The sequence below is a fragment of the Ruditapes philippinarum genome, unplaced genomic scaffold (assembly GCF_026571515.1).
Source record: "Ruditapes philippinarum isolate M1 unplaced genomic scaffold, ASM2657151v2 ctg1061_1_1_1_1, whole genome shotgun sequence".
NCBI classification, from domain to species: Eukaryota; Metazoa; Mollusca; class Bivalvia; order Venerida; family Veneridae; genus Ruditapes; species Ruditapes philippinarum.
In genome coordinates, this window is record NW_026863400.1 from 114,185 (window position 1) to 141,828 (window position 27,644).

The window sequence follows — 27,644 nt, forward strand, 5'->3', positions numbered from 1 at the left end:
GCAATTTCATCAAAAGAAACACATGGTCTTGTTATTGTTATATTTTGGCACGCATGCTTGTTACAAAAAAATTAATAAATTCGGATTCGAATAATCCTGTCGGTAGATCTGTTGCGAGAATGTCACGAATGTCAAGATAAGTAACTGCTTTGAATGATTAATGTTCTGACGAGAGTAAGAATTTGTGCATGTTTGAAACAAACAAAACAGGTTTATCATATAATCTATAAATAATTTGACATGCCTTTTCCTGATTGGCTAACAAGCAAAGTTTTGTAAAAAATATCACGGAGTGTATTTACTTTTTTTTTTTTTGTTATTGTTTTTTTTTTTTTTTTTTTTTTTTCCAGAAAAATTGATTTTCAGAGTATATTCACCATATTTTTCTACAAAAAATAGATTTTCTGGAATTTCCCTGTAAGACGCAAGACTATGGCGTGACGTCACGCCAAGTTTGTGGTTATCATTCTGAAGAAAAAAACACTAAAAAACAACAACGACAAAACTTTTGGTGACTTGTAAATGAGAGTCAAATTCGTCTATTTTAGTAACCGTCTTTACATTCAACAATTTGAATAAACGTGTTATTGCGCTCATTTAAAAGACAGGGCAAAGTTATTGAATTTATTATTTCCGTTGTATGCAATATAAGATTAAAAAAGCCATATAAAAGCTATTTAAAAATTCTTTGTCTCGGCCAATAATATTTTTTTCAGTACATATCCCTTCATATTCACCGCTTAAAAGTCTATATTATTTTGTAAAATATGCATACAGAAGTATCTCTTATGAAACATACAGTGTGAAATACTGCTTTGTTTTTAGTTTGTTTATTATGCATTATAAAAAACAACATTATTTTAAGAAATTGATTACATTTCTAGATTGTATTACAAATTGTTTTGTTCTGATAAACGTAAATAATATTTATATATATATATATTGTTAAGCGTGATGATATTGTTGGAAATGTGCCCGGGGACAAATAGATAATGTTGTAGTTATACATCAATTAACGTTCAAAAACGGTGAAATTTGTTGATGTCCAGCTTTACGTAGTATACTACTTAAGACAATGCCTCCAATGCCTCGAAACTAATATTAAAAAACTGTCCAAAAATGCCAAGTGCCAAAATTTCATGGTGTTTATGCATATTTAAGTACATGTAATGCTTGAAGAAACCATTATAGCAAGCATAATTAAACATTTGCAGTATATCAAACATTTACAGGTAATCCTTTCCAATGACATTTGATTTAATGCAAGATTTACCCGGCAAAGTCTTGATATATCTGTAAATACTTTCGAGAATCTAATAATAAACATTTGCCAAGAGCTTATATTGCAGCTGTTAAATGTTGCCACGTTACTGATATAAATTAATTTCATATGCTCGAAGAACTTTGTATTTTCAATTATAATATAGACATGATATGAACATTGGATCCGATAAATTTAAACGAGTCTAGACGAAGAACAAGTATCATCAAACCAAACCTGCAACAGTGTCAACATTCTGATGTTTTTGGCGTCCTGAAGGGATTTTGTTTTTCTTGTCTTTATCACCTACCAAATCATAACTTCTGACCCAATCAAAAATTCCATTTTATTTAGTTGATCTCATTGCTTTAATTTGTTTGTCTAAGGCACACCTCTTTCTTTTACTTGGGGCTAAACGCCAAACGTTTCCAATTGAATAATCTATGATCAAATTTTCCGTAATTCAAAATAGCACCATCTTCCATAATTCAAAGTTTTACCATGTTCATGTTTAAATGCTGAATTCTGCTAAGTCGATGCAAAATGACATGGACGGTAGCTTGCAATTACCATTATTTCTTTGTCTGGTTCATCCAGCGAAATATATTTATATCGCCTGAACATGTTGGTCATAGCCTCAACTTGCTAAATAAGTTATTTGTTTATGTCAGAAGTCATTGTGAATCAACAAACAAACTGTGCACATGTGGGAACAACCTTATGTGGATCACCAACATGCACTATTTTAAATGTGTAGGTTTCTGATATTTCATATGAGTTTTACACACCAATATGTGGAGCGTATAATGTAGTGGTTGAGAATACATTTTTGTTAAATATCAAGCATTGTTTGAAAACCTCGAAATAGTATTTCGACCTTATTTTCAATATTTTAAACAGAGGTAGATAAAAATGTCAGGTGTCATGTACCAAACCTTTAATCCTTATGATTTCTGTTATATATGCTGCAAAGCAGCTTAGATGAACTTAAGGAGATAATTTAAGTAGTTGACATGAAAAGTGGTTAGCGTTATAAACCAGGTATCTATTATGCTGTTCATGAGTCAGTTTCGACAGAGCTAAAATATCATTGTAATTGTAACCAAACTTCTGTTAACTAAATAAATATTAAAAATAACTTTTATAAATTGTAGCAAGAAACATCCAATTGAAGTTAAACTTACTTCTATTCATTTTTATATGAAGAAGAAGATATATGAAAAGGAAGAGAAACACCTTGTAAGTATAATTGGGCTTCTATCCATCCCGTACTTAATTATAACTCTACACCACCACACCAATATGTAACATGTACGTATCAATTAAAAAGCAGCCTATTCTTTACTATTTTGTATACCTTTACGAATATGTCAAAATTGCAATTTACTTGTTCGATATAATGGTTGTAGGGAATCTTTAATAGTTATTTAACGTATTACTTTTATACAAAGAGAAAGTACTAAAATTTTATTTTATGTATTTTTGTCATACAAAGAGAAAAAACTAAAAACTTGTTAGAGATCGCTTGTTTTATCTCAGAGTGTGTACCGTATCACTTGGTCGAAGCTGTGAAAAATAACTCTAATTGAATCTTCTCAGAAACCATTTAGTGATCTTCTTAATTTTGATATACCTTTGGTAGTTTGAACAATAACGGTTAGTCTGCACCCTATCCCGTCAAAATAGAATTGTTAACAACACAAATATTGATAAAAGCATACCTAAATCGGGAAAAAATTGTCACGTGGTATCGCCACACTGAGGAGTATTCATTAAATATTATTGGAGATAATTATCACAAAATAAAACGTCTACTAACTTTCCAAACAACCCTCGATAATATCCGTCGTTCAAGCATGAAATAATTACATAAGCAGGATTCAATTTTCTATTAACATAAGCAGATAAGCAGAAACAGATTGGTTATACCAAAAGGGGATTTATGAAAGTGTTTGTTCAAATAGTGTTATATTCAGTGGACGTGATATTATGATTTTAATTTATATTTCACTGTCTAAACCATTACAATAATTTTCATTTTCTGTTGTTGCTCTTTTTATATTGATATGTGAGATTATCATTTTGATACAAAAGAAATAAGTTATATGATGTAATAAGAAATAAGAATATTTAAAGAGCTTACAAGTATAAAGTTTTGGCAATTGCAGTCAATCAAGAACATTTCTATTCACGGCGTAAAATGAAGACTGCTTTGGCATTGCTTTTTGCTGTTACAAGACTGCTGGTAGGAACTAATGCTAGAGGTAAAATAATTTATAATACGCAAAATCATTTCTAGCCCGATACAAATCATGGAAATGAAAATTCTTTAACAATACGAGATAAGTAAATTTTGAATTTCCAATGTGTAACAATTTTACAAATGTGTTAAATCACGTACATTAGGAAATGCATAATTATATCTAAAGGTATTTTTTGAATAGTTTTGGTATATAAATTGATGCTTATCTTTTGTTTATTAATTCAGACAGAAACGATCACTTAAATAGTACCACCGATGTGAGCCAGGTAGATTCCTCGTATGACCGAATACAAAGTCCTTGACGGGATGCAAACCTAAAGCGGTGGGGGGCAAATGGTTTGAAGTCCTTACGAAGTCCTTTGAACGACCTTAACCACAGGGCTTCAGACGGCAATCTGTTTGGTTTCAGCATGCTGCGATGATGGCTGGAAAGCATATCAAAATCATTGTTAACACATCGGTTATGGGAAGCTTCTTACATTTGCTGAGGCACAAGTATGTGTAAACAATCAATTGTTTTCGTCTTAATTTACACAAGTTACCATAAAGCTCTATTTATATTGAACACTTTTTTAGTAATAAGTACATAATTTCTAATGCAAGGAATTTTTTGTTTGTTTTTAATCTTAAACCAAACCATTGCCACTCTGGTTCAATTATTATTATTTTTGTCGATATTTTGAATTTATAATTTATATTTAGTAAACTGTTAGACTATTATTTTGTTCGATTCATGGTTTTGAAGCTTTTTAAGTTAAGAAATTTACCAAGTTGATGTTTTATGCAGAAATTTAGAAATATATTTGAAACTACAAAGAAATGTATCTGATTTAAAATGCTTGTTTGTTATATCAGGACTACTGTCAAAATCTCAGTGCTAACCTTCTCCGGCTCAAAACGTTAGCTGAAAATGATTTCCTAAATATTTACTAAACAACACTCGATGTAAATTTTTTTTTCTTTAAACATTTGTTTAAATCAAGATTGCTTTTGTATGAGTATAAAACTGTTGAAACACATAAGAATGTTTAATCGGTTGACTTTTGCGAACAATTGTTATTATGTTTGTGGGTGCATTAGAAATATCGCCCAAAAAGAAATATTTGGTCAAAATGGCATTAGCCTAAGGAAACATTGTTTTAAAAGGGATAATACTTTGGCTGTTACTGTAACTGTAAGCAAATTCTAATTATTCTTACTTTGTTTAAAAGCTATTTTGTATATTTGATGAAAGTACTTCGCTTCTGTTATGACAAATTATTTCACATTCATTGCTGACCTTGGAACGGTTAGCAGCACAAGTACTGCTGGGGAGTTTAAAGCAGTTAATGGTGCACCAAAAATAAGTTTAACACCAAAATTATCATATAGAAACAATGATCATAACAAAAGTACTTAATGTCTTACAGGAAGACAGAGCAACAAGAAAATCACCTATAAGGGTCCGACGAAGCTAGGCAGAACACGAACATTAATGAAATTAAGAACTGTTCATCATAGAGTCTCCCACTTGGTCCGTCAGATTTAATCAAAAGAGGAAAGCCTAACGTTCAACTGTAAAAGGGTTGAACATTAAGCATGTGGTATGTCTTAAAAATCACACTAAATATGGGCTACAATCAAGTTTAAAGTGCAATACGGGACAACACGGCATTCGATACATGCTGTTGTGAGTCATAAACTTGTCAGAACTTTAATATAAACTTAAAATAATAACAATACAAATATCATTATTAATTTGATAATAAATGTTGCGATTTATTGTAATTCAATTTTGCACAATGGTAACATTTTACTGCCGCATGACACATCGTTCCACTTGTAGTTGGAACTGACATCGAAGTGTACACAATCTTCAGCGTTATTATAATTGTTGGGCTCCCCAGCTCCCCAGTCAGAGAATGTAGCATGCTCGTTTGTGTCAAACCATTTCCAGATTCCTTCATGATGTTGGTCGGTCAATCCCATCCACGTATGTTCAGCTGTATGTAAGGAAAGATAATGAATATTCAATACAAAGAATGAATATCAATTCCAACAATATCAACGAACTATGTTTTGTACGAATTCGGTTCTGTACAAAACTAGAAATTTGTGATGACATACTCTATTTAACCTTTATAAATCTATAACAAAAACATACAATAATTTGTTCTTAAATTGTACAATTTGAATTTTAGTGTAGATTTGATAATATCTTAGAATACTTGAAACTAGAAATATCACTAAAGGTGATTAATATCCTAACCAGCAACCTTGACATTTTGAATTATAAGTGGTCTAAAAAAAATTGAACTCAACCTAAAATTTATGAAGTTTCAAGTGAGTTCAAGATATTATTTCAATAAATTGCTATCCCAACTAGGGTATTCATATAAGCCTTCTTTACATTAAATTTGATTATATTACCTCATTCCTAATTCTAATTATGGTCCGAAAACCATTTTTTCTATTTTAAGTAACAATTACCCTTGACCCCAGGGGGTTCAAATGGAATCACCGCTTATTCAAGTTAAGCACAAGTGCATGATATTGATCACAATACTTACAAACATTTTACCTATATCAGTTTTGCTTTCTAAACATCTTTCTGTGCATAAACATAACCAGTTTATTTTAAAGAAACCGAGCAACAGAAAAAGGACTGAAAAATAAGTCTTAAACACTACCTTTAGTTTTCCTTAAAATGTCTGCCAAGAAATTGTTTTCAACTATGTTGTCAAATCGTACAAGGTAAGCACCACGATCGTCACAGTACGTCTGTATAAAACAAACATGTTGAAACATTAACTATTAGTTTATTGTTCGAACACGGATCTTGTGTTTCTTTTGTCTGCATATAATGGCACCTTATCACACATTCAGCAATTGCAAAACACATAAAGAATTTATAAATTCGACAGCCTTTCTTTTTTCTAGTACAAAAATACAATATATCTTGCCACTACTGACAACAAATTTGACGAAAGGATATCAATACAATTAAGATACCAAAAAATTCCTATTCATGATACAGATAAAGTATCGATTCATGCTAATTTTCAGCAAAATTTTGAAAAACTAGTAATAAATAAAATATTGTGAAGTGAACTGAGGAAGTAATTAACACACTGCAAATGACACTAAAGATCAAAACGAGGTCCAAATACATAATAAAAGCTTTTACTGCGTAAGACACGTAACAGATGATAGAAACTACAACCCACACGTTATATGTACATTATTACTTTAATGTTGAATTTTTGTTTTGCTTTTTTTTTAATCTAAGTATATTTTCTGAAATTATTTTTTTCCTGAAATAGTTTTTTTCATTTGGAGGCATGCAGCTTTAAATTATTAAATTTTCATAAAACTCATAAACCTTGACAAACACTTGATAAAACAATTAATTACCTAATACTAATATAATAAATGTAATACTATGTGTACTTTCAGTAAACAACTAATATATCGTATCTATAGTTAAAGAATATATTCATTGTCTGTCTCACCCGTGCCTCAGAAAATGTAAGAAACGTCCCATAACCAATGTGGTAACAATGACCTTGATAGGGTATCCAGCCATCATTGCAGCAAGCTTAAACAAAATGTTTAGCTTTTATAGATGTATAACATTTTGACGTACTTTGAATATTTAAGTGTTACTACGTACCACTCTGTTGAAAAAATATCTAATAATATTCTTAACAAAATAAGCCATAATGTTCCTCCTTTACATCCATAAATTTGTAAATTTGGAGGACTAATAATAATATCAACGAAATCACTGACGTTAAATCCACTTTATTGATTGATTAAATACCAACAAGCAAAATAATAATAAAAAAACGAACAATTATATAGGATACAAGTACATAATTAACGAGGCCAAATGTCATTACTTTTTCTATATTTGTTTTGAGCTGGTAGTGATGTAAATTGTTCATAAATCATTTACCTCTCACATTAACTCCTAACACAAGGCTTGTAACGGCAAACAGAAATGCTACAGCAGGCTTCATTCTGCTTAAGCCCAGTATACTTAAAGGTTATAATTATATTATTACTTGGATATGCTATAATGACAATATAGTATAAATTGTTGCTTTTATAAAGACTTCAATAACTGTATACATTATTTGAATTTTAACAAAATAAATAGATACAACTTTGCTTCTTTTAAAACATTATTATATGCATAGTAAAAAAAATGCAAATACCCCCGTAGTGTATTTCAAGCAATAACAATCAAAATAATTAAACCGCTTGTTGTGTATTTTAATTATTTTAAATCTACACAGAAAATATTATGTAACAATTTTTCAGTTAGATAAATATATATTGTATTGAATTATTTCACGTTATTGCAAATATCATACTTACGTATAAAGCAGTGTAAACTATACTATTTTAACACTCTTTATTCCTTCTCGATCCTACCAATCTCTTTGAGCTAGTGACACGACAGCGGTACTATGTTCTTTTTGTGAATGCAACCTCATCACAAGTGACACATGGTCTTGTAATTTATTTGTTTTTTATGAATGCGTGTTTCACAAAATTAGCTAAGCATTCGTAATAAACAACAAATATATTTATCTTTTATCCCCCTCACCCAACACACACAGTGATAATGTCAAGCAAAGCTTCTGTATTGATCATGAGAACTAATTGCTGTGAATAAATTATGCTCCGATGAAACCAAGGATACGTGCATGTTTAAAACAAACAAAACCGAATATGTATATAGCAGTAGCTTTAGTGAAACGTGTAGTGTGAAATATGGTTCGTTTCTAGTTAACCAATAAAGTTGATTACCTTTTTATTGGAACTGACTTGTTCCATGTCGTATGAGCATGTATGTCAAGAAAACATGCTCATACGTCAAGACGCAAATCAGCCACCGTACCTATTACGTATAATCATTTTATAGCAAGCATAATAAATATTCACATGTAATCCTTTTCAAAGACAGATGATTTATTGTAAGATTAACGTAGCAAAGTCTTGATAAATCTGATTAATGCTTTCAAGAATGTATTTTGACATTTGTAAAGAGCTTATGTGGCAGCTGGTAATTGTGCATAAACATTACTAGAATTAATTTAATATGCTTGTAGAACTTCTATTATATAATTTTGATATGGATATTTGAGCTGATGAATTAAAACGGGTCTAGTATCAAGATTAATCAACCGAGTCTGCAACAATGTCAATTTTGCTCTTTTGAGCGTTCTTTATGGATTTCGTTGTTCTTTTTTTTTATTACCTACCACATCATAAATTCGTACCGTATCAAAATTCCATTTTATTTAGTTAAACTTATTGCTTTGAATTGTTTTTGTAAGGCACACATCTTTCTTCGCCTCTTCTTTTACTTGGTGACCAAACGCCGAACGTTTCCTATTAAAGAATCTATGATGAACACACCTGCGAATTGTCTGTAATTCAAAATTTCACCATCTTTCCGTTATACAAAATTTCACCATTTTCATGTTTAAATGTTGAAGTCGGCTACAGTCGATGCAAGGTGACGTGGCAGTAGCTTGCAATTACCACTACCGTCAATTAAATCGAGCCTGCAACCTTTTCTGGGCGTTCTTTAGGGAGTCCGTTTTTCTTCTTTTGAAATGGATATTTTACTCGGAATATGAAAACAACGCTAGGTGAGTATCATATGGATTGATATGGACTTTTGGATTCGGAAAATGAAAAAGAGGGTAGACTGATAATATTTGGATCCAAAAATGATTTATTTTGAAATCGTTCCTCGTAAAAATACTGTCACCTTCGGCTACGCCTCGGGTAACAGTATTTTCCTCGGGATGATAATTTTACTGTTGCCCACAAACCCATGTGTTATTTATATAACAATTCTTCATTGTTCATTCAAAGAGCTTACATCTAACCACAACATTTATCTTTATTTGGAAAATTTACCTTTACTGTAGAGGAATTGATATAAGTATTGTTTTCCAGCCTGGTTTTCCTTATTGTGAAATGTTTGTAAATGTTGTTTATATACAATCATTTGAATAAATAAAGTTTGAAATAAGAACGATTGCATAGAAAATTTGATAAGTGTATCTGTATTCTAATGAGAGAAAAAACTTTTAAAGAGGATAACATATTAATTAAACTGAAATAGTTTTTTTCATTTGGAGGCATGCAGCTTTAAATTATTAAATTTTCATAAAACTCATAAACCTTGACAAACACTTGATAAAACAATTAATTACCTAATACTAATATAATAAATGTAATACTATGTGTACATTCAGTAAACAACTAATATATCGTATCTATAGTTAAAGAATATATTCATTGTCTGTCTCACCCGTGCCTCAGAAAATGTAAGAAACGTCCCATAACCAATGTGGTAACAATGACCTTGATAGGGTATCCAGCCATCATTGCAGCAAGCTTAAACAAAAAGGTTTAGCTTTTATAGATGTATAATATTTTGACGTACTTTGAATATTTAAGTGTTACTACGTACCACTCTGTTGAAAAAATATCTAATAATATTCTTAACAAAATAAGCCATAATGTTCCTCCTTTACATCCATAAATTTGTAAATTTGGAGGACTAATAATAATATCAACGAAATCACTGACGTTAAATCCACTTTATTGATTGATTAAATACCAACAAGCAAAATAATAATAAAAAAACGAACAGTTATATAGCATACGAGTACATAATTAACGAGGCCAAATGTCATTACTTTTTCTATATTTGTTTTGAGCTGGTAGTGATGTAAATTGTTCATAAATCATTTACCTCTCACATTAACTCCTAACACAAGGCTTGTAACGGCAAACAGAAATCCTACAGCAGGCTTCATTCTGCTTAAGCCCAGTATACTTAAAGGTTATAATTATATTATTACTTGGATATGCTATAATGACAATATAGTATAAATTGTTGCTTTTATAAAGACTTCAATAACTGTATACATTATTTGAATTTTAACAAAATAAATAGATACAACTTTGCTTCTTTTAAAACATTATTATATGCATAGTAAAAAAATGCAAATACCCCCGTAGTGTATTTCAAGCAATAACAATCAAAATAATTAAACCGCTTGTTGTGTATTTTAATTATTTTAAATCTACACAGAAAATATTATGTAACAATTTTTCAGTTAGATAAATATATATTGTATTGAATTATTTCACGTTATTGCAAATGTCATACTTACGTATAAAGCAGTGTAAACTATACTATTTTAACACTCTTTATTCCTTCTCGATCCTACCAATCTCTTTGAGCTAGTGACACGACAGCGGTACTATGTTCTTTTTGTGAATGCAACCTCATCACAAGTGACACATGGTCTTGTAATTTATTTGTTTTTTTATGAATGCGTGTTTCACAAAATTAGCTAAGCATTCGTAATAAACAACAAATATATTTATCTTTTATCCCCCTCACCCAACACACACAGTGATAATGTCAAGCAAAGCTTCTGTATTGATCATGAGAACTAATTGCTGTGAATAAATTATGCTCCGATGAAACCAAGGATACGTGCATGTTTAAAACAAACAAAACCGAATATGTATATAGCAGTAGCTTTAGTGAAACGTGTAGTGTGAAATATGGTTCGTTTCTAGTTAACCAATAAAGTTGATTACCTTTTTATTGGAACTGACTTGTTCCATGTCGTATGAGCATGTATGTCAAGAAAACATGCTCATACGTCAAGACGCAAATCAGCCACCGTACAAATTACGTATAATCATTTTATAGCAAGCATAATAAATATTCACATGTAATCCTTTTCAAAGACAGATGATTTATTGCAAGATTAACGTAGCAAAGTCTTGATAAATCTGATTAATGCTTTCAAGAATGTTATTTTGACATTTGTAAAGAGCTTATGTGGCAGCTGGTAATTGTGCATAAACATTACTAGAATTAATTTAATATACTTGTAGAACTTCTATTATATAATTTTGATATGGATATTTGAGCTGATGAATTAAAACGGGTCTAGTATCAGGATTAATCAACCGAGTCTGCAACAATGTCAATTTTGCTCTTTTGAGCGTTCTTTATGGATTTCGTTGTTCTTTATTTTATTACCTACCACATCATAAATTCGTACCGTATCAAAATTCCATTTTATTTAGTTAAACTTATTGCTTTGAATTGTTTTTGTAAGGCACACATCTTTCTTCGCCTCTTCTTTTACTTGGTGACCAAACGCCGAACGTTTCCTATTAAAGAATCTATAATGAACACACCTGCGAATTGTCTGTAATTCAAAATTTCACCATCTTTCCGTTATACAAAATTTTACCATTTTCATGTTTAAATGTTGAAGTCGGCTACAGTCGATGCAAGGTGATGTGGCAGTAGCTTGCAATTACCACTACCGTCAATTAAATCGAGCCTGCAACCTTTTCTAGGCGTTCTTAAGGGAGTCCGTTTTTCTTCTTTGGAAATGGATATTTTACTCGGATTATGAAAACAATGCTAGATGAGTATCATATGGATTGATATTGACTTTTGGATTCGGAAAATGAAAAGTAGGGTAGACTGATAATATTTGGATCCAATAATGATTTCTTTTGAAATCATTCCTCGTAAAAATACTGTTACCTTCGGCTACGCCTCGGGTTACAGTATTTTCCTCGGGATGATATTTTTACTGTTACCCACAAATCCATGTGTTATTGATATAACAATTCTTCATTGTTCATTCAAAGAGCTTACATCTAACCACAACATTTATCTTTATTTGGAAAATTTACCTTTACTGTAGAGGAATGATATAAGTAATGGTTTCCAGCCTGATTTTCCTTATTGTGAAATGTTTGTAAATGTTGTTTATATACAATCATTTGAATAAATAAAGTTTGAAATAAGAACGATTGCATAGAAAATTTGATAAGTGTATCTGTATTCTAATGAGAGAAAAAACTTTTAAAGAGGATTACATATTAATTACAAATTGGAACAGAATAGAAAAACTGTGTGTTACATGCACGTATCAATTAAAAAGCAGCGTATTCTGCACTATCTTTACATGTCAAAAATGCAATTAATTAGTTCGATATATTGATTGTAGTAAATATATAATAGTTATTTTACGTATTTCTTTCATATAAAGAGAAAAAACTAAAAACTTGGTATAAATCGCTTGTTTTTATCTCTGAGTGTGTACCTACCATATCACTCGGTCGTAGCTGTGAAAATGTTCTCAGAAACCATTTAAGAGTTTCCTTAATTTTGTTTTACCGTGGGTAGCTTGTACAATAACGGATACTCTGCGCCCTATCTCGTCAAAATCGGTAAGGTAACAGCACAAATATTGATTAAAAAAATACCTGAATCGAGCAAAAATAGTGTCATGTGGTATCGCCACACTGATCAACAATATTGATTGAATATTATTAGAGAAAATTATCACAAAATAAAACTTCTACTAACTTTCCGAACAACCCTCGTTAATATCCGTCGTTCAAGCATGAAATAATTACATGAGCAGGATTCTATTTTCTATTAACATAAGCAGATAAGCAGAAACAGATTGTTTGTACATAAAATGGGATTTATGAAAGTGTTTGTTGAAATAGTATTATATTCAGTGGGCTGATAGTTCGACGTGATATTATGATTTCAATTTATATTTAACTGTCTAAACCATTACAATATTTGATATTTGGCTTTTTTATGAATTATCTTTGTTGCTAAGAAATAAGTTACAGCTTTCAGTATTTTATAAAGCGAATACAAGAAAAAATAGTAATTACTTTCATTTTCTGTTGTTGCTCTTTTTTAAATTGATATGTTACATTTTCATTTTGATACCGAAGAAATAAGTAATATTATGTGATAAGAAATAAGAACATTTAAAGAGCTTACAAGTTATAAATTTTGTCAATTGCAGTCAACCAAGAAAATTTCTATTCACGGCGTAAAATGAAGACTGCTTTGGCATTGCTGTTTACTGTTACAAGCCTGCTGGTAGGAACTAATGCTAGAGGTAAAATGATTTATAATACGCAAAATCATTCCTAGCCCGATACAAGTTATGGAAATGAAAATTCCTTAACAATAATAAGTAATTTGAATTTCCTGTGTATAAAACGGTAGTTTTACAAATGTGTTAAATCACGTACATTAGGAAATGCATATATCTAAAGGTATTTTTTGAATAGTTATGGTATATAAATTGATGCTTATCTTTTGTTTATTAAAGAATAAGGTAGTGTAGTCTAATTCAAAATATATTTACTTCTTTGCCTGAGTGGCGCAACTTTTTAAGCAAGAGGAGTCCCAAATAGACAGACACATCCGTGACTTCTGTCTATGGCCTGCATTGTGCGCTATAACGTCAGTCAACATTCAAAAAAATCATACAGCCATTTTCTAGCTTTATTGGTTGAGGTAGACCGCAGGTGCCCCAACGTGCATAACAAACGATCACTTGAATAGAACCACCGATGTTCCGTAAGCTATCTAGGTAGCTTCCTCGCATGACCGAATACAAAGTCCTTGACGGGATTCAAACCTAAAGCGGTGAGGGGCAAATGATTTGAAGTCCTTACGAACTCCTTCGAACGAACTTAACCACTAGGCTGCAGACACCAAACTTTTTGGTTTCAGCATGCTGCGATGACGGCTGGATAGCATATCAAAATCATTGTTACCACATCGGTTATTGGAAGCTTCTAACATTTGCTGAGGCACAGGTATGTGTAACAAATTTTTCGGTTTAATTTACACAAGTAACCATAAAGCTGTATTTATATTGAACACATTTTTCAGTAATAAGTACATAATTTCTAATTCAAGGAAAGGAAATTTTTAATTTTTTTTTAATCGTAAACCAGTGCCACTCTGGTTCAATTATTATTATTTTTTCGATATGTTGCATTTATTGTTTATATTTAGTAAAATGTTAGACTATTATTTTGTTCTATTCATGGTTTTGAAGCTTTTAAAGTAAAGAAATTTACCAAGTTTATGTTTTATGCAGAAATTTAGAAATATATTTGAAACTTCAAAGAAATGAATCTGATTAAAAATACATGTTTGTTATATCAGGACTACTGTCAAAATCTCAGTGCTTACCTTGTCCGACTGGAAACGTTAGCAGAAAATCATTTCCTAAAAGATTTACTGAACAAGACTCAAGGTAAAAATTTACTTTTCCTTTCAACAATTCTTTAGAGCCAGGTTGCTTTTGTATGATTGTTACTGTGGAAACACATAAGAATGTTGAATCGAGTGACATTTGCCAACAATTGTTATTATATTTGTGGGAACAGTCAAATTTTCGCTTGAAGGGAAATACGGTAATAAGAGACATTAGCCTAAGGTTACAGTGTTTTTACGAGGGATAATATTTTGACTGTTACTCACAAACTTATGTGTTATTTATTTAATTACCCGAAACAAATTCTTCATTGGGACACTGTTTCTATAGGTTTTTATTTAGTCACATGGTAAACTTTAATTTACAGTAAGAATGCCTCACATTGGCCTATGGGAAAACTAGTCAGGGGTACATATAATAAAGTAATTTATAAGGCTTTAAGTATGAGTTTCCTTTGAATCTGTTGTAACAATAATGTAATTTACAGTTCCATTTTCGAGAAGTTGACAAAGTCTCTACAACGTAAAAGATATTTACACACAAATCATTTCATTTTATTACAAACATATTGAGAAGAATAAAAAAAATTGTGTTCGTAATTTTAAGCTGGAAATGCGTGGATGGGGCTGACTGACCAGGAGCATGAAGGTATTTGGATATGGATTGACACAGGCATACAAGCGACATTCTCTGACTGGGGACCAGTGGAGCCTAATAATTATCAAGGTCAAAATGAAGAGTGTGTGTATTTTTATGGCGCTGTAAAGTATAAGTGGAATGACGCTATGTGTCTTCACAAAGCTGTACCTTTGTGTGAAAAGGAATAACATACGTTTCTCAGCATTGTCAATCACATACAATATGGTACAGACAAAAATTTGTGAGAATTTTCTTTCATGAAAGCCAAGAAAATTATTTGGTTGTAAACATTACTGTTTATATTTGGACTATTATACATGTACACGTTCATAAATATGTCTTATTGTTTTGGAAAGATAAATAAATAATTACTAAAGTAGGAATATATCAACTATATTTGATTAAAAAACAAGATCTGTATCAAGAAGTTAAAAAGTTATTTTCTATAACTACCCTATGCATACCAAACAATCTTAAAGTGTACGTTTAAATAATTGTAAGCAAATTCTAATAATTTTTACTTTGTTTAAAGCTATTTTGTTTATTGTGTGAAATGTTATGACAAATGAGCCGCGTCACGACAAAACAAATATAATGGGTTTGCGACCAGCATGGATCCAGATCAGGATCCATGCTGTTCGCTTACAAACCCTATTACAAGTACAGAAACTGATAGCGAACAGCATGGATCCTGATCAGACTGCGCGGATGCGCAGTCTGGTCTGGATCCATGCTGGTCTCAAACCCATTATGTTGGTTTTGTCGTGACGCGGCTCATATTATTACACTAAATATTGCCATTTTCGGATATCACCATAATATCACAAATTGTAAGGCCGTAAATATATAAGCTTATAATTTGCTTCGTTTAAAATTTCAAACCTTAATTCTTACTGTCTATGCAGTTTTCATTTAAGTCACATAAGGTATCTTCTTCTACCTTGGTATCATTAATCAAATAGGCTTTTTTTCTCAAAGGCACACTAAGCCTAAAAAATATATACATTTGTTTCTTCTTAAGAAAATTTAAACAAAAAATTGACAATAGTCATTGATTTACAGCATGTTAGACGTCTATACGTTGAACTACGTTTTTCTTTTTTTTAAAAACAAAGAATATGTTTTAGGTTTTATTGATATATAATGAAAAGTTTCAGTACTCGGATTGATTAATAAACATATTGGATTCTAAGGCGTTTGAACCTACACAGACCAAGTGTCTATGGCGGGCTTCAACATTGGTCCTTTGATCATGTGACATTCTGTACTGTGCCATGTATAAGTTTCATTATTTAGGCCCGCATTTTTATTTTGGGAACTAATATTTAATATACGGAAGCCACTTTCGCGATTAAGTCTTATTACGCAATGCCCGCAGAAAGAATATGAACACTGCATTGTCGGCGAGACTTTAACAAAACAATAATGAACAAATAACTGTTATTATATTTCAAAAATCATATGCTAGCCACCTTAAATGAATTTATTTAAGAACGAACGAATCACTTTTACAATCTTGCATAAACTCGTGTAAATATAACAGTATTTTCGATACTTTCGATAGAATCACCATCCGCAATTTCGCTGTCATTTATATTTCTTGAAGAGACAAATATGACCAGTGTCTTTGTACCCACAATCATGGGTCCGAAGTGATAATCACAACGTGTTAATAATATGTCTTCAAGTGACGCATCTGGAGGGCAGCCGAACTCGGCCTCTTCATGGCGCGTTTGGATTTCACGCTCGATTGCCTGAAACATACGTTTAACTCAATTAAAATCACATAAAAAGGTATCTGTGTTTAATCTTATTATTTTGAAATATAGAGACTATTTATCTGTTATTTTTTATGCAAAAGTGAAATAACGTATTTGAACAATCAGTTATAACGCGGTTCACTTTACGAAAAAAAGAGATTTTTTTTCGCATGGAGTTCTCACTAGAGCTGGCTCTACAATAAACATAATGAATTTCTGGAAAAAAAATATAAAAGAAAATGCAACCTGGACCACCTTTTGTATTGGTTTTCTTCTCTACACAGATCACAACAAGAGCTGTCCGTAAGACAGCGCGCTCGACTTTTTTATTGCTTGCCAATAAAAAAAGTTTTTGCAGTAAAAGGCAATACAAGAATCTCTGTATTTTTAAAGTGAACAATGGCCATGAGCAAATCCTTGACAGAGTTACCTTCTCTTGCGTACAGATGGGGGTAATGATGTGAAATAGCATTAAAAGTTTCAAAGCAATATCTCAAAGGGTTAAGGCAATAAGTGGATTTTACCCATATTCAATGTATTTTCTAAGTCAAAAAGGGGCATAATTCTGTCAAAAACCTTGACAGAGTTATGTCCTCTTGTCTGTTGATGAAGGTCGTGATGGTAAACAAGTATGGTCAGTTTCAAAGCAATACCTCCAATGGTTTTGAAATAAAGTGAGGTGGTACAAAAAACTTAACCAAGCTCAATACACTTTCTAAGTCAAAAAAAGGGCCATAATTCTGTCAAAAACCTTGACAGAGTTATGTACTCTTGTCTGTAGATGGAGGTTATGATGGTGAACAAGTATGGTAAGTTTCAAAGCCATACTTGTAATACTTCTGAAATAAAGTGGGGTGGTACGAAAAACTTAACCAAGGTGTGACGCCGACGCCGACGCCGGGGCGAGTAGGATAGCTCCCCTTTTCATAGAAAAGTCGAGCTAAAAAGCACCGTAAGTGTGCAAATTCTAATCTATACCTAGCTGAAATCACCAGATTGAATAAAAACTTGGTATTACCTTCACACTTTCTTCATGGATATGTTTCACGCTTTCAGCAATTGCACAAGCTGTAGATAAAGGCCCCTTACAGGAAACTGTTGCGCTTCTCTGACACGAAAAGAAATATGATCACAATCAAAATTATTAAATAATAGCCCAAATAAAGGTAACAATAATTCTTAATAACAGACAATGAATATCGCTAAAGCGGATGAATGCTCCAAAAATCAGCAAGTTGGACAATGTGTTTCAATGATCATCAGCTAAATATACGGAAGCGTCCTGGTGCCAATTTAACATGTTCTATAAAAAAATGATAACTCCTACGTAGGAGATAAAAAAAAAGCCTAATTAGGAGTTTATTACTCCTACACGCAGGACTTTATAACTCCTAAACGCAGGACTTTATAACTCCTACGTAGAAGATAAAAAAGCCTAGTTATGAGTTTATAGTGTTTATAACACCTACGTAGGACAATTAAAAAATAGCATGTTAGAATTATGGTTTAGGAAATTGATCTCGGTTTTTGAGTGCATTGTTTTATAATATTGCAAGGCTACTATGGACTTCAGATGCTCAGTAGAAAGCGGCTGTAGACAAGACTGTGACGGACGGACGGACAGACATACCAACAGTACGGTTTATTTTTTTTCTTTGATCTTTATGTATCATTTTTTTCCGCAATTTCCACTTTAACCAAGGATTTTTGTTTTTTTCTTCTTTTTTACTAGGATTTTCATGTTTTCCTTCTTTTTTACTAATAGGGTTTTTGTGGTTTCCTTCTATTTTATTAGGACTTTTGTGATTTCTTTTTTATTAGGAGTTTGCGTTTTCCTTCTTTTTTACCAGGATTTTAGTGTTTTTCTTCTTTTTTTACTAGTAGGATTTGTGTGGTTTCCTTCTTTTTTATATGATTATGGACGGACGGACAAGGCGACGACTACATGTTCTCCCTTTGTGGAGCTGAAGATTTTTTTTGAACATAGTTTGTGGTGCGAAGGGGTTTCCTTATATGTAACCAATTTACCAAAAGATTTCAAAGCAGAACTGATTATTTAAATCAGGGTCAGAAATCAAACTGAGATTTAAAGCGTTTGGCTGTAGGTTATCGTGGTACATAAACGCATGTTTTTTTTAGAGATATCTAGTTTGTTGGTTTGACAGCTTCCCAAAGACTACATATGTCAGAGACTGACGGCAACGATTTGCCAAGGCACTGTATTACCCAGTTCAGCAACTTATTCTGTATTTGAAACAAGATATAAAGACAAATTAATCGTTCCCGCCAGTGAATAAATCGAATAAATCGCTCTCTTCACATTGCTTACCGTTTATTCTATGAACTGTTTTGTTTGCATGTAACAGTACTACTCTTTTTTTTTATCTAAATGCAAAATTTGAAGAAAAAAAAACGCATTTCTCTATTATGTTGTTCGCACGACATAGTAACTCCTTATAACGACATACTAAGTCGTTTGCTCGAGTTAGTCGAATCGAGATTGAAAAAAAAAATTAAAGTCACAGAAAATATTTCATGCCATCTTTTGGTATCCAGCCATTTTATACATTGATTTGAGTGACACCAGTCAAATCTAGCACTGAATACATCTAAGCAAGTAGATAATGAAAAAAACTAAAATTGAAAAATTAACAAAAAATCGATAAATCGATCAACAAATCAATTAATATCTGCTAATGAAGTAGTTAAGAACTCACTGTTTTAGATACTGTCGACTTGTGCATAACAGTATCTAGACTCGAAAAATCCACTTGATGTAATGAACTGTAACTAACTTCAACTTCTTTGTTGCCATGACGACCAGTGTCCATGTTCTGGCTTGGAAGCATTATAATGACGTCAGCAGTTTTACTCGCTTCGCAAAAATTATTAGTTAATGTGACAGCTGAAATGTAATTTAGACAAGTTTATGTGGCAAGGAGTAAACTATGGAACGCCTGGACTGTCTTATGTGTAGAATGACTGATATACATGGTTAAATGTCATTCTGTTGAGTCCGAGATACAATATGCTGGGTCAAAATCCCAATATACTGGGTGGAAATCCAAATGCGCTCAGTTATTGAAGTGTAATGTTGTGTGCTGATTACATTTTATTCAGTCAAGTCAATGTATTGTCAGGTGCATTAGTCGTTCTGTTCAGTTCTTAAAACAAACAGGCATGTGGTAACACAATTATGTTGAGTTAAAAAGATATGTTGTAGGGTGTGACAGTTGTTATGTTCGGTTAAAATAGCTCTTCTCATCATGTTCAACCATGCAAATAAACAGTTGAGTGGTACTATCATTTCGTTTGGCTGAGGCAGTGTATTATTGGGTGATACTTTTATTATTTTCAGTTGCAATGACATGCTGTTGGGTGCTTTATTCAGACTGTTCAGTCGTGAAATAGAACTGTTGAATAGTACTATCATTATGTTCAGTTCACATGATATACTGTTCGGTGCACAGGTCATTATATTCAGTAGTGAACACAAACTGTTGTGTGATACCGTCATTATGTTCAGTTCAGATGATATCCTGTTTGGTGCAGAGGTCATTATGTTCAGTTCAGATGATGTACTGTTCGGTGTAGAAGTCATTATGTTCAGTTCAGATGATGTACTGTTCGGTGTAGAAGTCATTATGTTCAGTTCAGATGATGTACTGTTCGGTGCAGAGGTCATTATGTTCAGTAGTGAACACAAACTGTTATGTGATACCGTCATTATGTTCAGTTCAGATGATATACTGTTCGGTGCAGAAGTCATTATGTTCAGTAGTGAACACAAACTGTTGTGTGATACCGTCATTATGTTCAGTTCAGATGATATCCTGTTTGGTGCAGATGTCATTATGTTCAGTTCAGATCATGTACTATTCGGTGTAGAAGTCATTATGTTCAGATGATGTATTCGGTGCAGAGGTCATTATGGTTCAGTAGTGAACACAAACTGTTGTGTGATACCGTCATTATGTTCAGTTCAGATGATATCCTGTTTGGTGTCATTATGTTCAGTTCAGATGATGTACTGTTCGGTGTAGAAGTCATTATATTCAGTTCAGATGATGTACTGTTCGGTGCAGAGGTCATTATGTTCAGTAGTGAACACAAACTGTTATGTGATACCGTCATTATGTTCAGTTCAGATGATATACTGTTCGGTGCACAGGTCATTATGTTCAGTAGTGAACACAAACTGTTGTGTGATACCGTCATTATGTTCAGTTCAGATGATATACTGTTTGGTGCAGATGTCATTATGTTCAGTTCAGATGATGTACTGTTCGGTGTAGAAGTCATTATGTTCAGTTCAGATGATGCACTGTTCGGTGCAGAGGTCATTATGTTCAGTAGTGAACACAAACTGTTGTGTGATACGTCATTATGTTCAGTTCGGATGATATCCTGTTTGGTGCAGAGGTCATTATGTTCAGTAGTGAACACAAACTGTGGTCTGATACCGTCATTATGTTCAGTTCAGATGATATACTGTTCGGTGCACAAGTCATTTGACAATGCGCTGAGTGGTCGTACAATTATGTTGGGTTCATTCGGATATCTTCGCGTCAAACAGAGCAACTAATTTCCATAGGTCACGTCGAGGCTAATGACCACTAAATTGCCAAAACAATTTTCTTCCCCGTAAATACCATCGGGAGCTTAAAAACGTTATTTCCATAAATTGGACAGATCGTATGGCATATTTAATACCCAATGGGTATTTTATCAAGTTAATTTATGACTATACTATACTGTTACAGTCATAATGGGCACAGTATATAAATTTTAAAATATGGGTAAGGGTATAGCCTGTTCAAGTCACACATGACTACCGTAAATAAAACATAAAATATGTGTTGGTAACTTTTTAGACTCACAAGTGGACACATCAAACGAAATTTAAAATATGAAACATAATATACAAGTAAGGCAAACCTATTTGAGTCACACATGGCCACAGTATATGGAACGTTAAATATAAGTATGGAAACCCCATTTGAGACACACATGACCACAGTAAATGGAACATTATATATAAGCAAGGGTAGCCTAATAAAGTCAAACATGGCCAAAGTATAAAGACAATTCTATATAAGTAAGTGAAACCTAATTGAGTCACACATGGCCACAATATATTAGACATAATGTTTAAGTCAGGGAAATGTATTTGAGTCTAATTTTATTAGGCTACCCTTACTTATATATAATGTTCCATATACTTTAGTCATGTGTGACTCAAATAGATTTCCCTTACTTAAATATAATGTTCCATTTACTGTGGCCATATATGTCTCAAATAGGTATTCCTTACTCGTATAGAATGTTCTGTATACTATGGCCATGTGTGACTTTATTGCGCTACCCTTACTTATATTTAATGTTCCATATACTGTGGCCATGTGTGACTCAAATAGGTTTCCCTTACTTAAATATTATGTTCATTTATTGTGGTTATGTGTGACTAAAAATGGGTTACCAACACACATATTTTAAGTTGCATATGCTGTGGCCATATGTGACTTTAATAGGCTACCTTACTTATATGCTCCATATACTGTGGCCATGTGTGACTCAAATAGGGTTCCCTTACTTGTATATGATGTTTTATATTTTAAATTTCGTTTGCTGTGTCCATTTGTGACTCTTATAAGTTACCAAACAGATAAATTTTAAGTTTTATTTACGGTGGTCATGTGTGACTTTAACAGGCTACCCTTACCCATATTTTAAGTTTTATATACTGTACCCATTATGACTGTAACAGTATACATGTAGTATAGTCCTGAATTAACTAAATAAAATACCCATTGGGTATTTAAAAGTCCAATTTATGAAAATAACGTTCTTAAGCCCCCGATGATATTTACAGGGAAGAAAATTGTTTTGGCAATTTAGTGGTCATTAGCCTCGACGTGACCTATGGAAATTAGTCGCTCCCATCTTGTTGCCCGAAAATATCCGAATGAACCCAACATAATTGTGGTATCACACAACAGTTTGTGTTCACTATTGAACATAATGACCTCTGCACCGAACAGTTTATCATCTGAACTGAACATAATGATAGTACCAAAAAACCACTGAACATAACGACCTTTGCACCGAACAACACATTGACTTGACTGAAGAAGATATAATCAGCACACAAGATAATGATAGTACCATTTAAGATAATGATTGTACCATTTAACAGTTCTATTTCACGACTGAACAGAAGGAATAAAACACCCAACAGCATGTCATTGCAACTGAAAATAATAAAAGTATCACCCAATAATATACTGCCTCAGCCAAACAAAATTATAGTACCACTCAACTGTTTTTTTTCATGGTTGAACATGATGAGAAGAGCACCAAACAGCATATTATTATAACCGAACATAATAACTGTCACACCCAACAACATATCTTTTTAACTCAACATAATTGTGTTACCACATGCCTGTTTGTTTTAAGAACTGAACAGAACGACTAATGCACCTGACAATACATTGACTTGACTGAATAAAATACAGTCAGCACAAAACATAGCACTTCAATAACTGAGCACATTAGCATTTCCACCCAGCATTTTGTATCTCGGACTCTACAGAAAGACAGTTAACCAGGTATATCATTCATTCTTAACATAAGACAGTCCAGGCGTTCCATAGTAAACCAATATATGAACAAAACATTATTACTTCATGTAATTAAAATATAAGGTAGAAAATATGTAAATTGAATAAAAAAAAAAGCACACAGCTATGTATACGGAATATATTTAAGTTTTAATTAAAATAATTTTACTTAGAACTGTGATTTTTTTGTAAATGTATATATAAACTGGACCGGCGACCCAGAAAAAAAAGCGTTTCGAGGTGTCATGTCTTAACGGGGCAATAAAAAATTTCCAGGTGGAAGAGGACCTCGGATGTGTTTTTGTGTTTTGCATCAATGCTTAACTATAAACTAATGATTTATAGTCTAAATCGCACAATAAAGTGCAAAAAGAAAATCCCCTCGGTAAACTAGTAAACCGTCAAACCCCTTCTGCAATATGATTACCCTTTGACAAACTTTTGAAATTTTGTAACCACCCTATGTCATAAATACTGGATCAGTGCCTGAACAACAAAACCATATATCAGTAAGGCAAGATGTACTTCGTGCGTTCTCTAGTTTGGACTCTATACTCTTACACGAGTTTTTTCAATTACATGTACATAAACCGTCTACATAGTGGATAAATAAATAAAAATTTAGATACAAATAAAATTGTAATTCCATTTTCTTTATAAAAACATTAAAATAACAACCATAAACAAGCTTACATGAAAGCAAAGGAAAAGCGCAGTCTTGTAGTTCCATAGCAACACCCCTCATATTTTCGTCTGCTTCTTTACAGTCGCATAACATCAATTCGAGTTGCTGTCAATCAAAAACAAACAAACAGAATCAAAAATTGAAAAATTCTAAAACGTCACGCTCACTATATATGTAATATGTACAGAAAATTGGCAAGAGGAGCTCCAAAACTGTCGTATAAGAAAGTGTTGTCAAAGTAACAAGACAGGATTAGTGTTATAAATTATGTTACTATTAAAATATAAGTATAATGTACCTATCCAAAATAAAAACAAAACAAAATTCCTCGTAGATCTAGTCTAACAGAAAGAAATAAAATTGTAAAATATGTATATAATGAATACAAATTATGGAAATAGACATCAAAACGAAGTAGTGCTGGGATTAAGACCATTCCTCTTCCCCCACTTCGACGACCCCAACTCTTCCCCCACCCCATGTGCCAACCATCGACTTTTTTCGGGTAAATAAGACCATCCCCTTCCCAACCCACACCCCCGCAACGCCCACCCACTTTTATCTTATTAAAGTACGGGATGATAAGGAACATTAGATAATGAAAACATTACCCATCCTTTGATGACGTCACCAGAGGCTAGCATCGGTAACAAATGGTAGGCAGTCGCTGACGTTGCCTCTGTCACAAGGATTCTTAGCATGTTTGACACTGGAAAAAACAACAACAACATTGTTGACATTAATCTTGTGGATATACCCGAGAAATTTCGGAATATTTTCTGGTTCCTCTGAGACAAATAATCGCTATGAAAGAAATATTTTGCACCCTTGTTTTTTACAAATGGCTAGTACTGTAATCATTTTCATATAAGAGGTGCAGTTTATTACAAGGGAGACAACCTGGCATTGTCACAATGCCATATACCAGTGTTCTCCCTTTATAAGTTTAGTTACCTTTTTAACTTTTGTTTTTAGTTAATTTCCATCATAAACTTTAGTTTTAAAATTTATTAAATCAGCCATATCATATCATATTATATACATGTGACTGTTAATCTTACGCTATTTTTTATTTTTGGAGTATTAATTAATTTAATGTTCTTATACAGCCATGGACAAAATACCGCCAAACCTGATTTCCCATAGGCATAGTAAGACATAATCTTGATAGGTTTTTCCCCCCTCTGATAGATAAAAATTACCGCTTAAATGCTGTTTTTATCACCATTTTTTATTTCTTAAATGATAATTGTATAGCTAAACTACAATTAATTGTGAGTCTTAATATTGTAAATAATCAAAATAGGCCTTCCACCGTTCCGGATGTTAAATAACGTCCGACGACCTCGTCGTTTATTTTAAAATCATATAACTTTACTATATTTTTTATTTAAGCACGGAAAGTTGAAAGTGCATTTATGAGTACCTTTAATACGTAAATCTTCAGCAAATTTTATGGAACACAATCTTTATGAAAATGCATATGTTCCGGCCCGATTTAAATCGTTATTCAATATAAAACTATAAATCTTCTTTAAATTTCGCGGGTTAAAGTCAGCCATATTGTCACGTGATGTAAACATTCAGTTATTTTAAAAAAAACTTTTTTAATCGGATTAAAACTTGTTCGTGTAAATACGCTGCAAGAATATGCAAATAACTGTTACATCTCATTCGACGATACATTTTATGTATCATTATTTAATTATTTTAAAAAGTATTACACCTAGGTGTAATAATTAGATCTATTGTAAGTTGAACCTCACCTAGTATTGTAAATAAATCTATAAATCATTTTATGGTCAAGACATGCTAACATGTTAACTGTTGAACTAACCATTTAGCACCACAAAAAGAAACAAGTCTTTAGAAAAGTGTCACTTACTTTTTATTGCAGAATACCACAATTCGTGTACTATCTCATATTTTCTAGTGTGAAGTTCAAAAATTAGAATGCTGGACTTTTATCGTGTTTACTTCCCTTTATTCATGAACTACTTGATAACCCGTCACACGAACAGATAAATAATTAAAGCGCTTTAAACTACTGAAGGTATTTTCGTCTGGAATTTATAAGTTGTCTTTCTTTCAATGGGATGTACAGACCAGAATATCTAGCTCGAGGGTAACAGTTTACGGCTGTAACGAGGCTCTTCCGAGTTTCTGTTCGTAGACAGTCATATAGGCGGGTAGTTTCCTAACCATCGTTCCTGGAGAGTTACACCAGTACTAGACTACCTTCCTCCGCGCTAAACTACCAAAGCATCTCCCGGGGATCGTACCCACGCCAGAGAGGTAACTGGATTAGAAGTCATCGATTCTAACCCCTCGACCACTGAGGCGGTGTATGATGTGATACCGTCTACTAGCTACTGATAAAAAGTATTTCAAAAGGTTAAAAAAATTTTAATTTATATTTTATATAGAGATAATAATGTAGCAGCTGTATAAGTATGTGCATTAGACTTTTGCCACACTATTTGAATACAGTTGAAATATTCATAAGCTTTGACGCAATCCAGATTTGAGTCACCGCATCATAAATATTTTTGTTATGATCATCGTGTTTCACGCCTTGTATTGATCGTCGTATATAACGCAGTAACTAGATCGTATTTTACGCATTGTATTGATCGTCGTATTCCATGCCTTGTATTGATCGTCGTATATAACGCCTAGTATTGATCGTCGTACATAACGCCTAGTATTGATCGTCGTAGATAACGCCTTGTATTGATCGTTGTATATAACGCCTTGCATTGATCGTGGTATTTTACGCCTTGTATTGATCGTCGTATTCCAGGCCCTGTATGTATCGTCGTATATAACGCCTTGTATTGATCGTCGTATATGACGCCTAGTATTGATCGTCGTATATAACGCCTTGTATTGATCGTCGTATTTTACGCCTTGTATTGATCGTCGTATTCCAGGCCCTGTATTGATCGTCGTATATAACACCTTGTATTGATCGTCGTATAAAACGCCTAGTATTGATCGTCGTATATAACGCCTTGTATTGATCCTGTTTTTTGTTGTTACATTTTACGCATTTTCCCAACAGTATTTCAGTCATATAGGCGGGTAGTTTCCTAATCATCGTTCCTGGAGAGTTACACCAGTACTAGACTACCTTCCTCCGAGCTAAACTACCAAAGCATCTCCCGTGGATCGAACCCTCGCCAGAGAGGTAACTTGATTAGAAGTCATCGACTCTAACCCCTCGACATATTGATTGTCGTATTTATTTTACACCTTGTATTGATCGTCGTATTCCAGGCCCTGTATTGATTGTCGAATATAACGCCTTGAATTGA

At 32.7% G+C, this 27,644-nt stretch overlaps 3 protein-coding genes across 6 annotated transcripts; 1 reads left to right on the forward strand and 2 right to left on the reverse strand.

The window, feature by feature from the left end:
* Positions 1 to 4,647: 4,647 nt before the first annotated feature.
* LOC132722013 (perlucin-like protein) lies at positions 4,648 to 8,392 on the reverse strand. 4 transcript variants are annotated; one of them, XM_060706409.1, is made up of 5 exons: positions 7,887 to 8,392; positions 7,462 to 7,526; positions 7,016 to 7,101; positions 6,194 to 6,284; positions 4,648 to 5,506 (listed from the first exon to the last, which is right to left on the reverse strand). In XM_060706409.1, exons 2-5 carry the CDS (start codon positions 7,523 to 7,525, stop codon positions 5,283 to 5,285), a joined length of 465 nt encoding a protein of 154 aa, XP_060562392.1. In that variant the 5' UTR covers position 7,526; positions 7,887 to 8,392; the 3' UTR covers positions 4,648 to 5,282. The 4 variants fall into 4 exon arrangements, with proteins under 4 accessions (XP_060562392.1, XP_060562391.1, XP_060562390.1 ...); XM_060706408.1 differs by having other exon boundaries at positions 4,652 to 5,506; positions 7,462 to 7,579; XM_060706407.1 differs by having other exon boundaries at positions 4,653 to 5,506; positions 7,462 to 7,544; positions 7,883 to 8,391.
* Positions 8,393 to 12,996: 4,604 nt separating this feature from the next.
* LOC132722015 (perlucin-like protein) lies at positions 12,997 to 15,684 on the forward strand. Its single transcript, XM_060706411.1, has 5 exons — positions 12,997 to 13,080; positions 13,409 to 13,504; positions 14,128 to 14,213; positions 14,569 to 14,659; positions 15,227 to 15,684. Exons 2-5 carry the CDS (start codon positions 13,441 to 13,443, stop codon positions 15,445 to 15,447), a joined length of 462 nt encoding a protein of 153 aa, XP_060562394.1. The 5' UTR covers positions 12,997 to 13,080; positions 13,409 to 13,440; the 3' UTR covers positions 15,448 to 15,684.
* Positions 15,685 to 16,376: 692 nt separating this feature from the next.
* On the reverse strand, positions 16,377 to 26,328 carry LOC132722014 (uncharacterized). Its single transcript, XM_060706410.1, has 6 exons — positions 26,213 to 26,328; positions 24,939 to 25,036; positions 24,336 to 24,432; positions 19,737 to 19,924; positions 18,038 to 18,127; positions 16,377 to 17,013 (listed from the first exon to the last, which is right to left on the reverse strand). Coding segments are annotated over exons 1-6 (720 nt in total). The 5' UTR covers positions 26,214 to 26,328; the 3' UTR covers positions 16,377 to 16,767.
* Between the last annotated feature and the right edge of the window lie 1,316 nt (positions 26,329 to 27,644).

Bases quoted from the DNA above. Each gene is read 5' to 3' on its own strand.
- LOC132722013 (XM_060706409.1), bottom strand. From the start codon at position 7,525: ATGAAGCCTGCTGTAGCATTTCTGTTTGCCGTTACAAGCCTTGTGTTA. The intron at 6,285-7,015 runs GTGAGACAGACA...TGTTTTATACAG, and splicing joins TTACATTTTCTGAGGCACGG to ACGTACTGTGACGATCGTGG. The intron at 5,507-6,193 runs GTAGTGTTTAAG...CCTTACATACAG, and splicing joins CATTTTAAGGAAAACTAAAG to CTGAACATACGTGGATGGGA.
- LOC132722014 (XM_060706410.1), bottom strand. The intron at 24,433-24,938 runs GTAATGTTTTCA...TTTGATTGACAG, and splicing joins GTGACGTCATCAAAGGATGG to CAACTCGAATTGATGTTATG. The intron at 19,925-24,335 runs GTAAGCTTGTTT...ATTACATTTCAG, and splicing joins CGCTTTTCCTTTGCTTTCAT to CTGTCACATTAACTAATAAT.
- LOC132722015 (XM_060706411.1), top strand. From the start codon at position 13,441: ATGAAGACTGCTTTGGCATTGCTGTTTACTGTTACAAGCCTGCTGGTA. The intron at 13,505-14,127 runs GTAAAATGATTT...TTTTGGTTTCAG, and splicing joins GGTAGGAACTAATGCTAGAG to CATGCTGCGATGACGGCTGG. The intron at 14,214-14,568 runs GTATGTGTAACA...TTGTTATATCAG, and splicing joins TAACATTTGCTGAGGCACAG to GACTACTGTCAAAATCTCAG.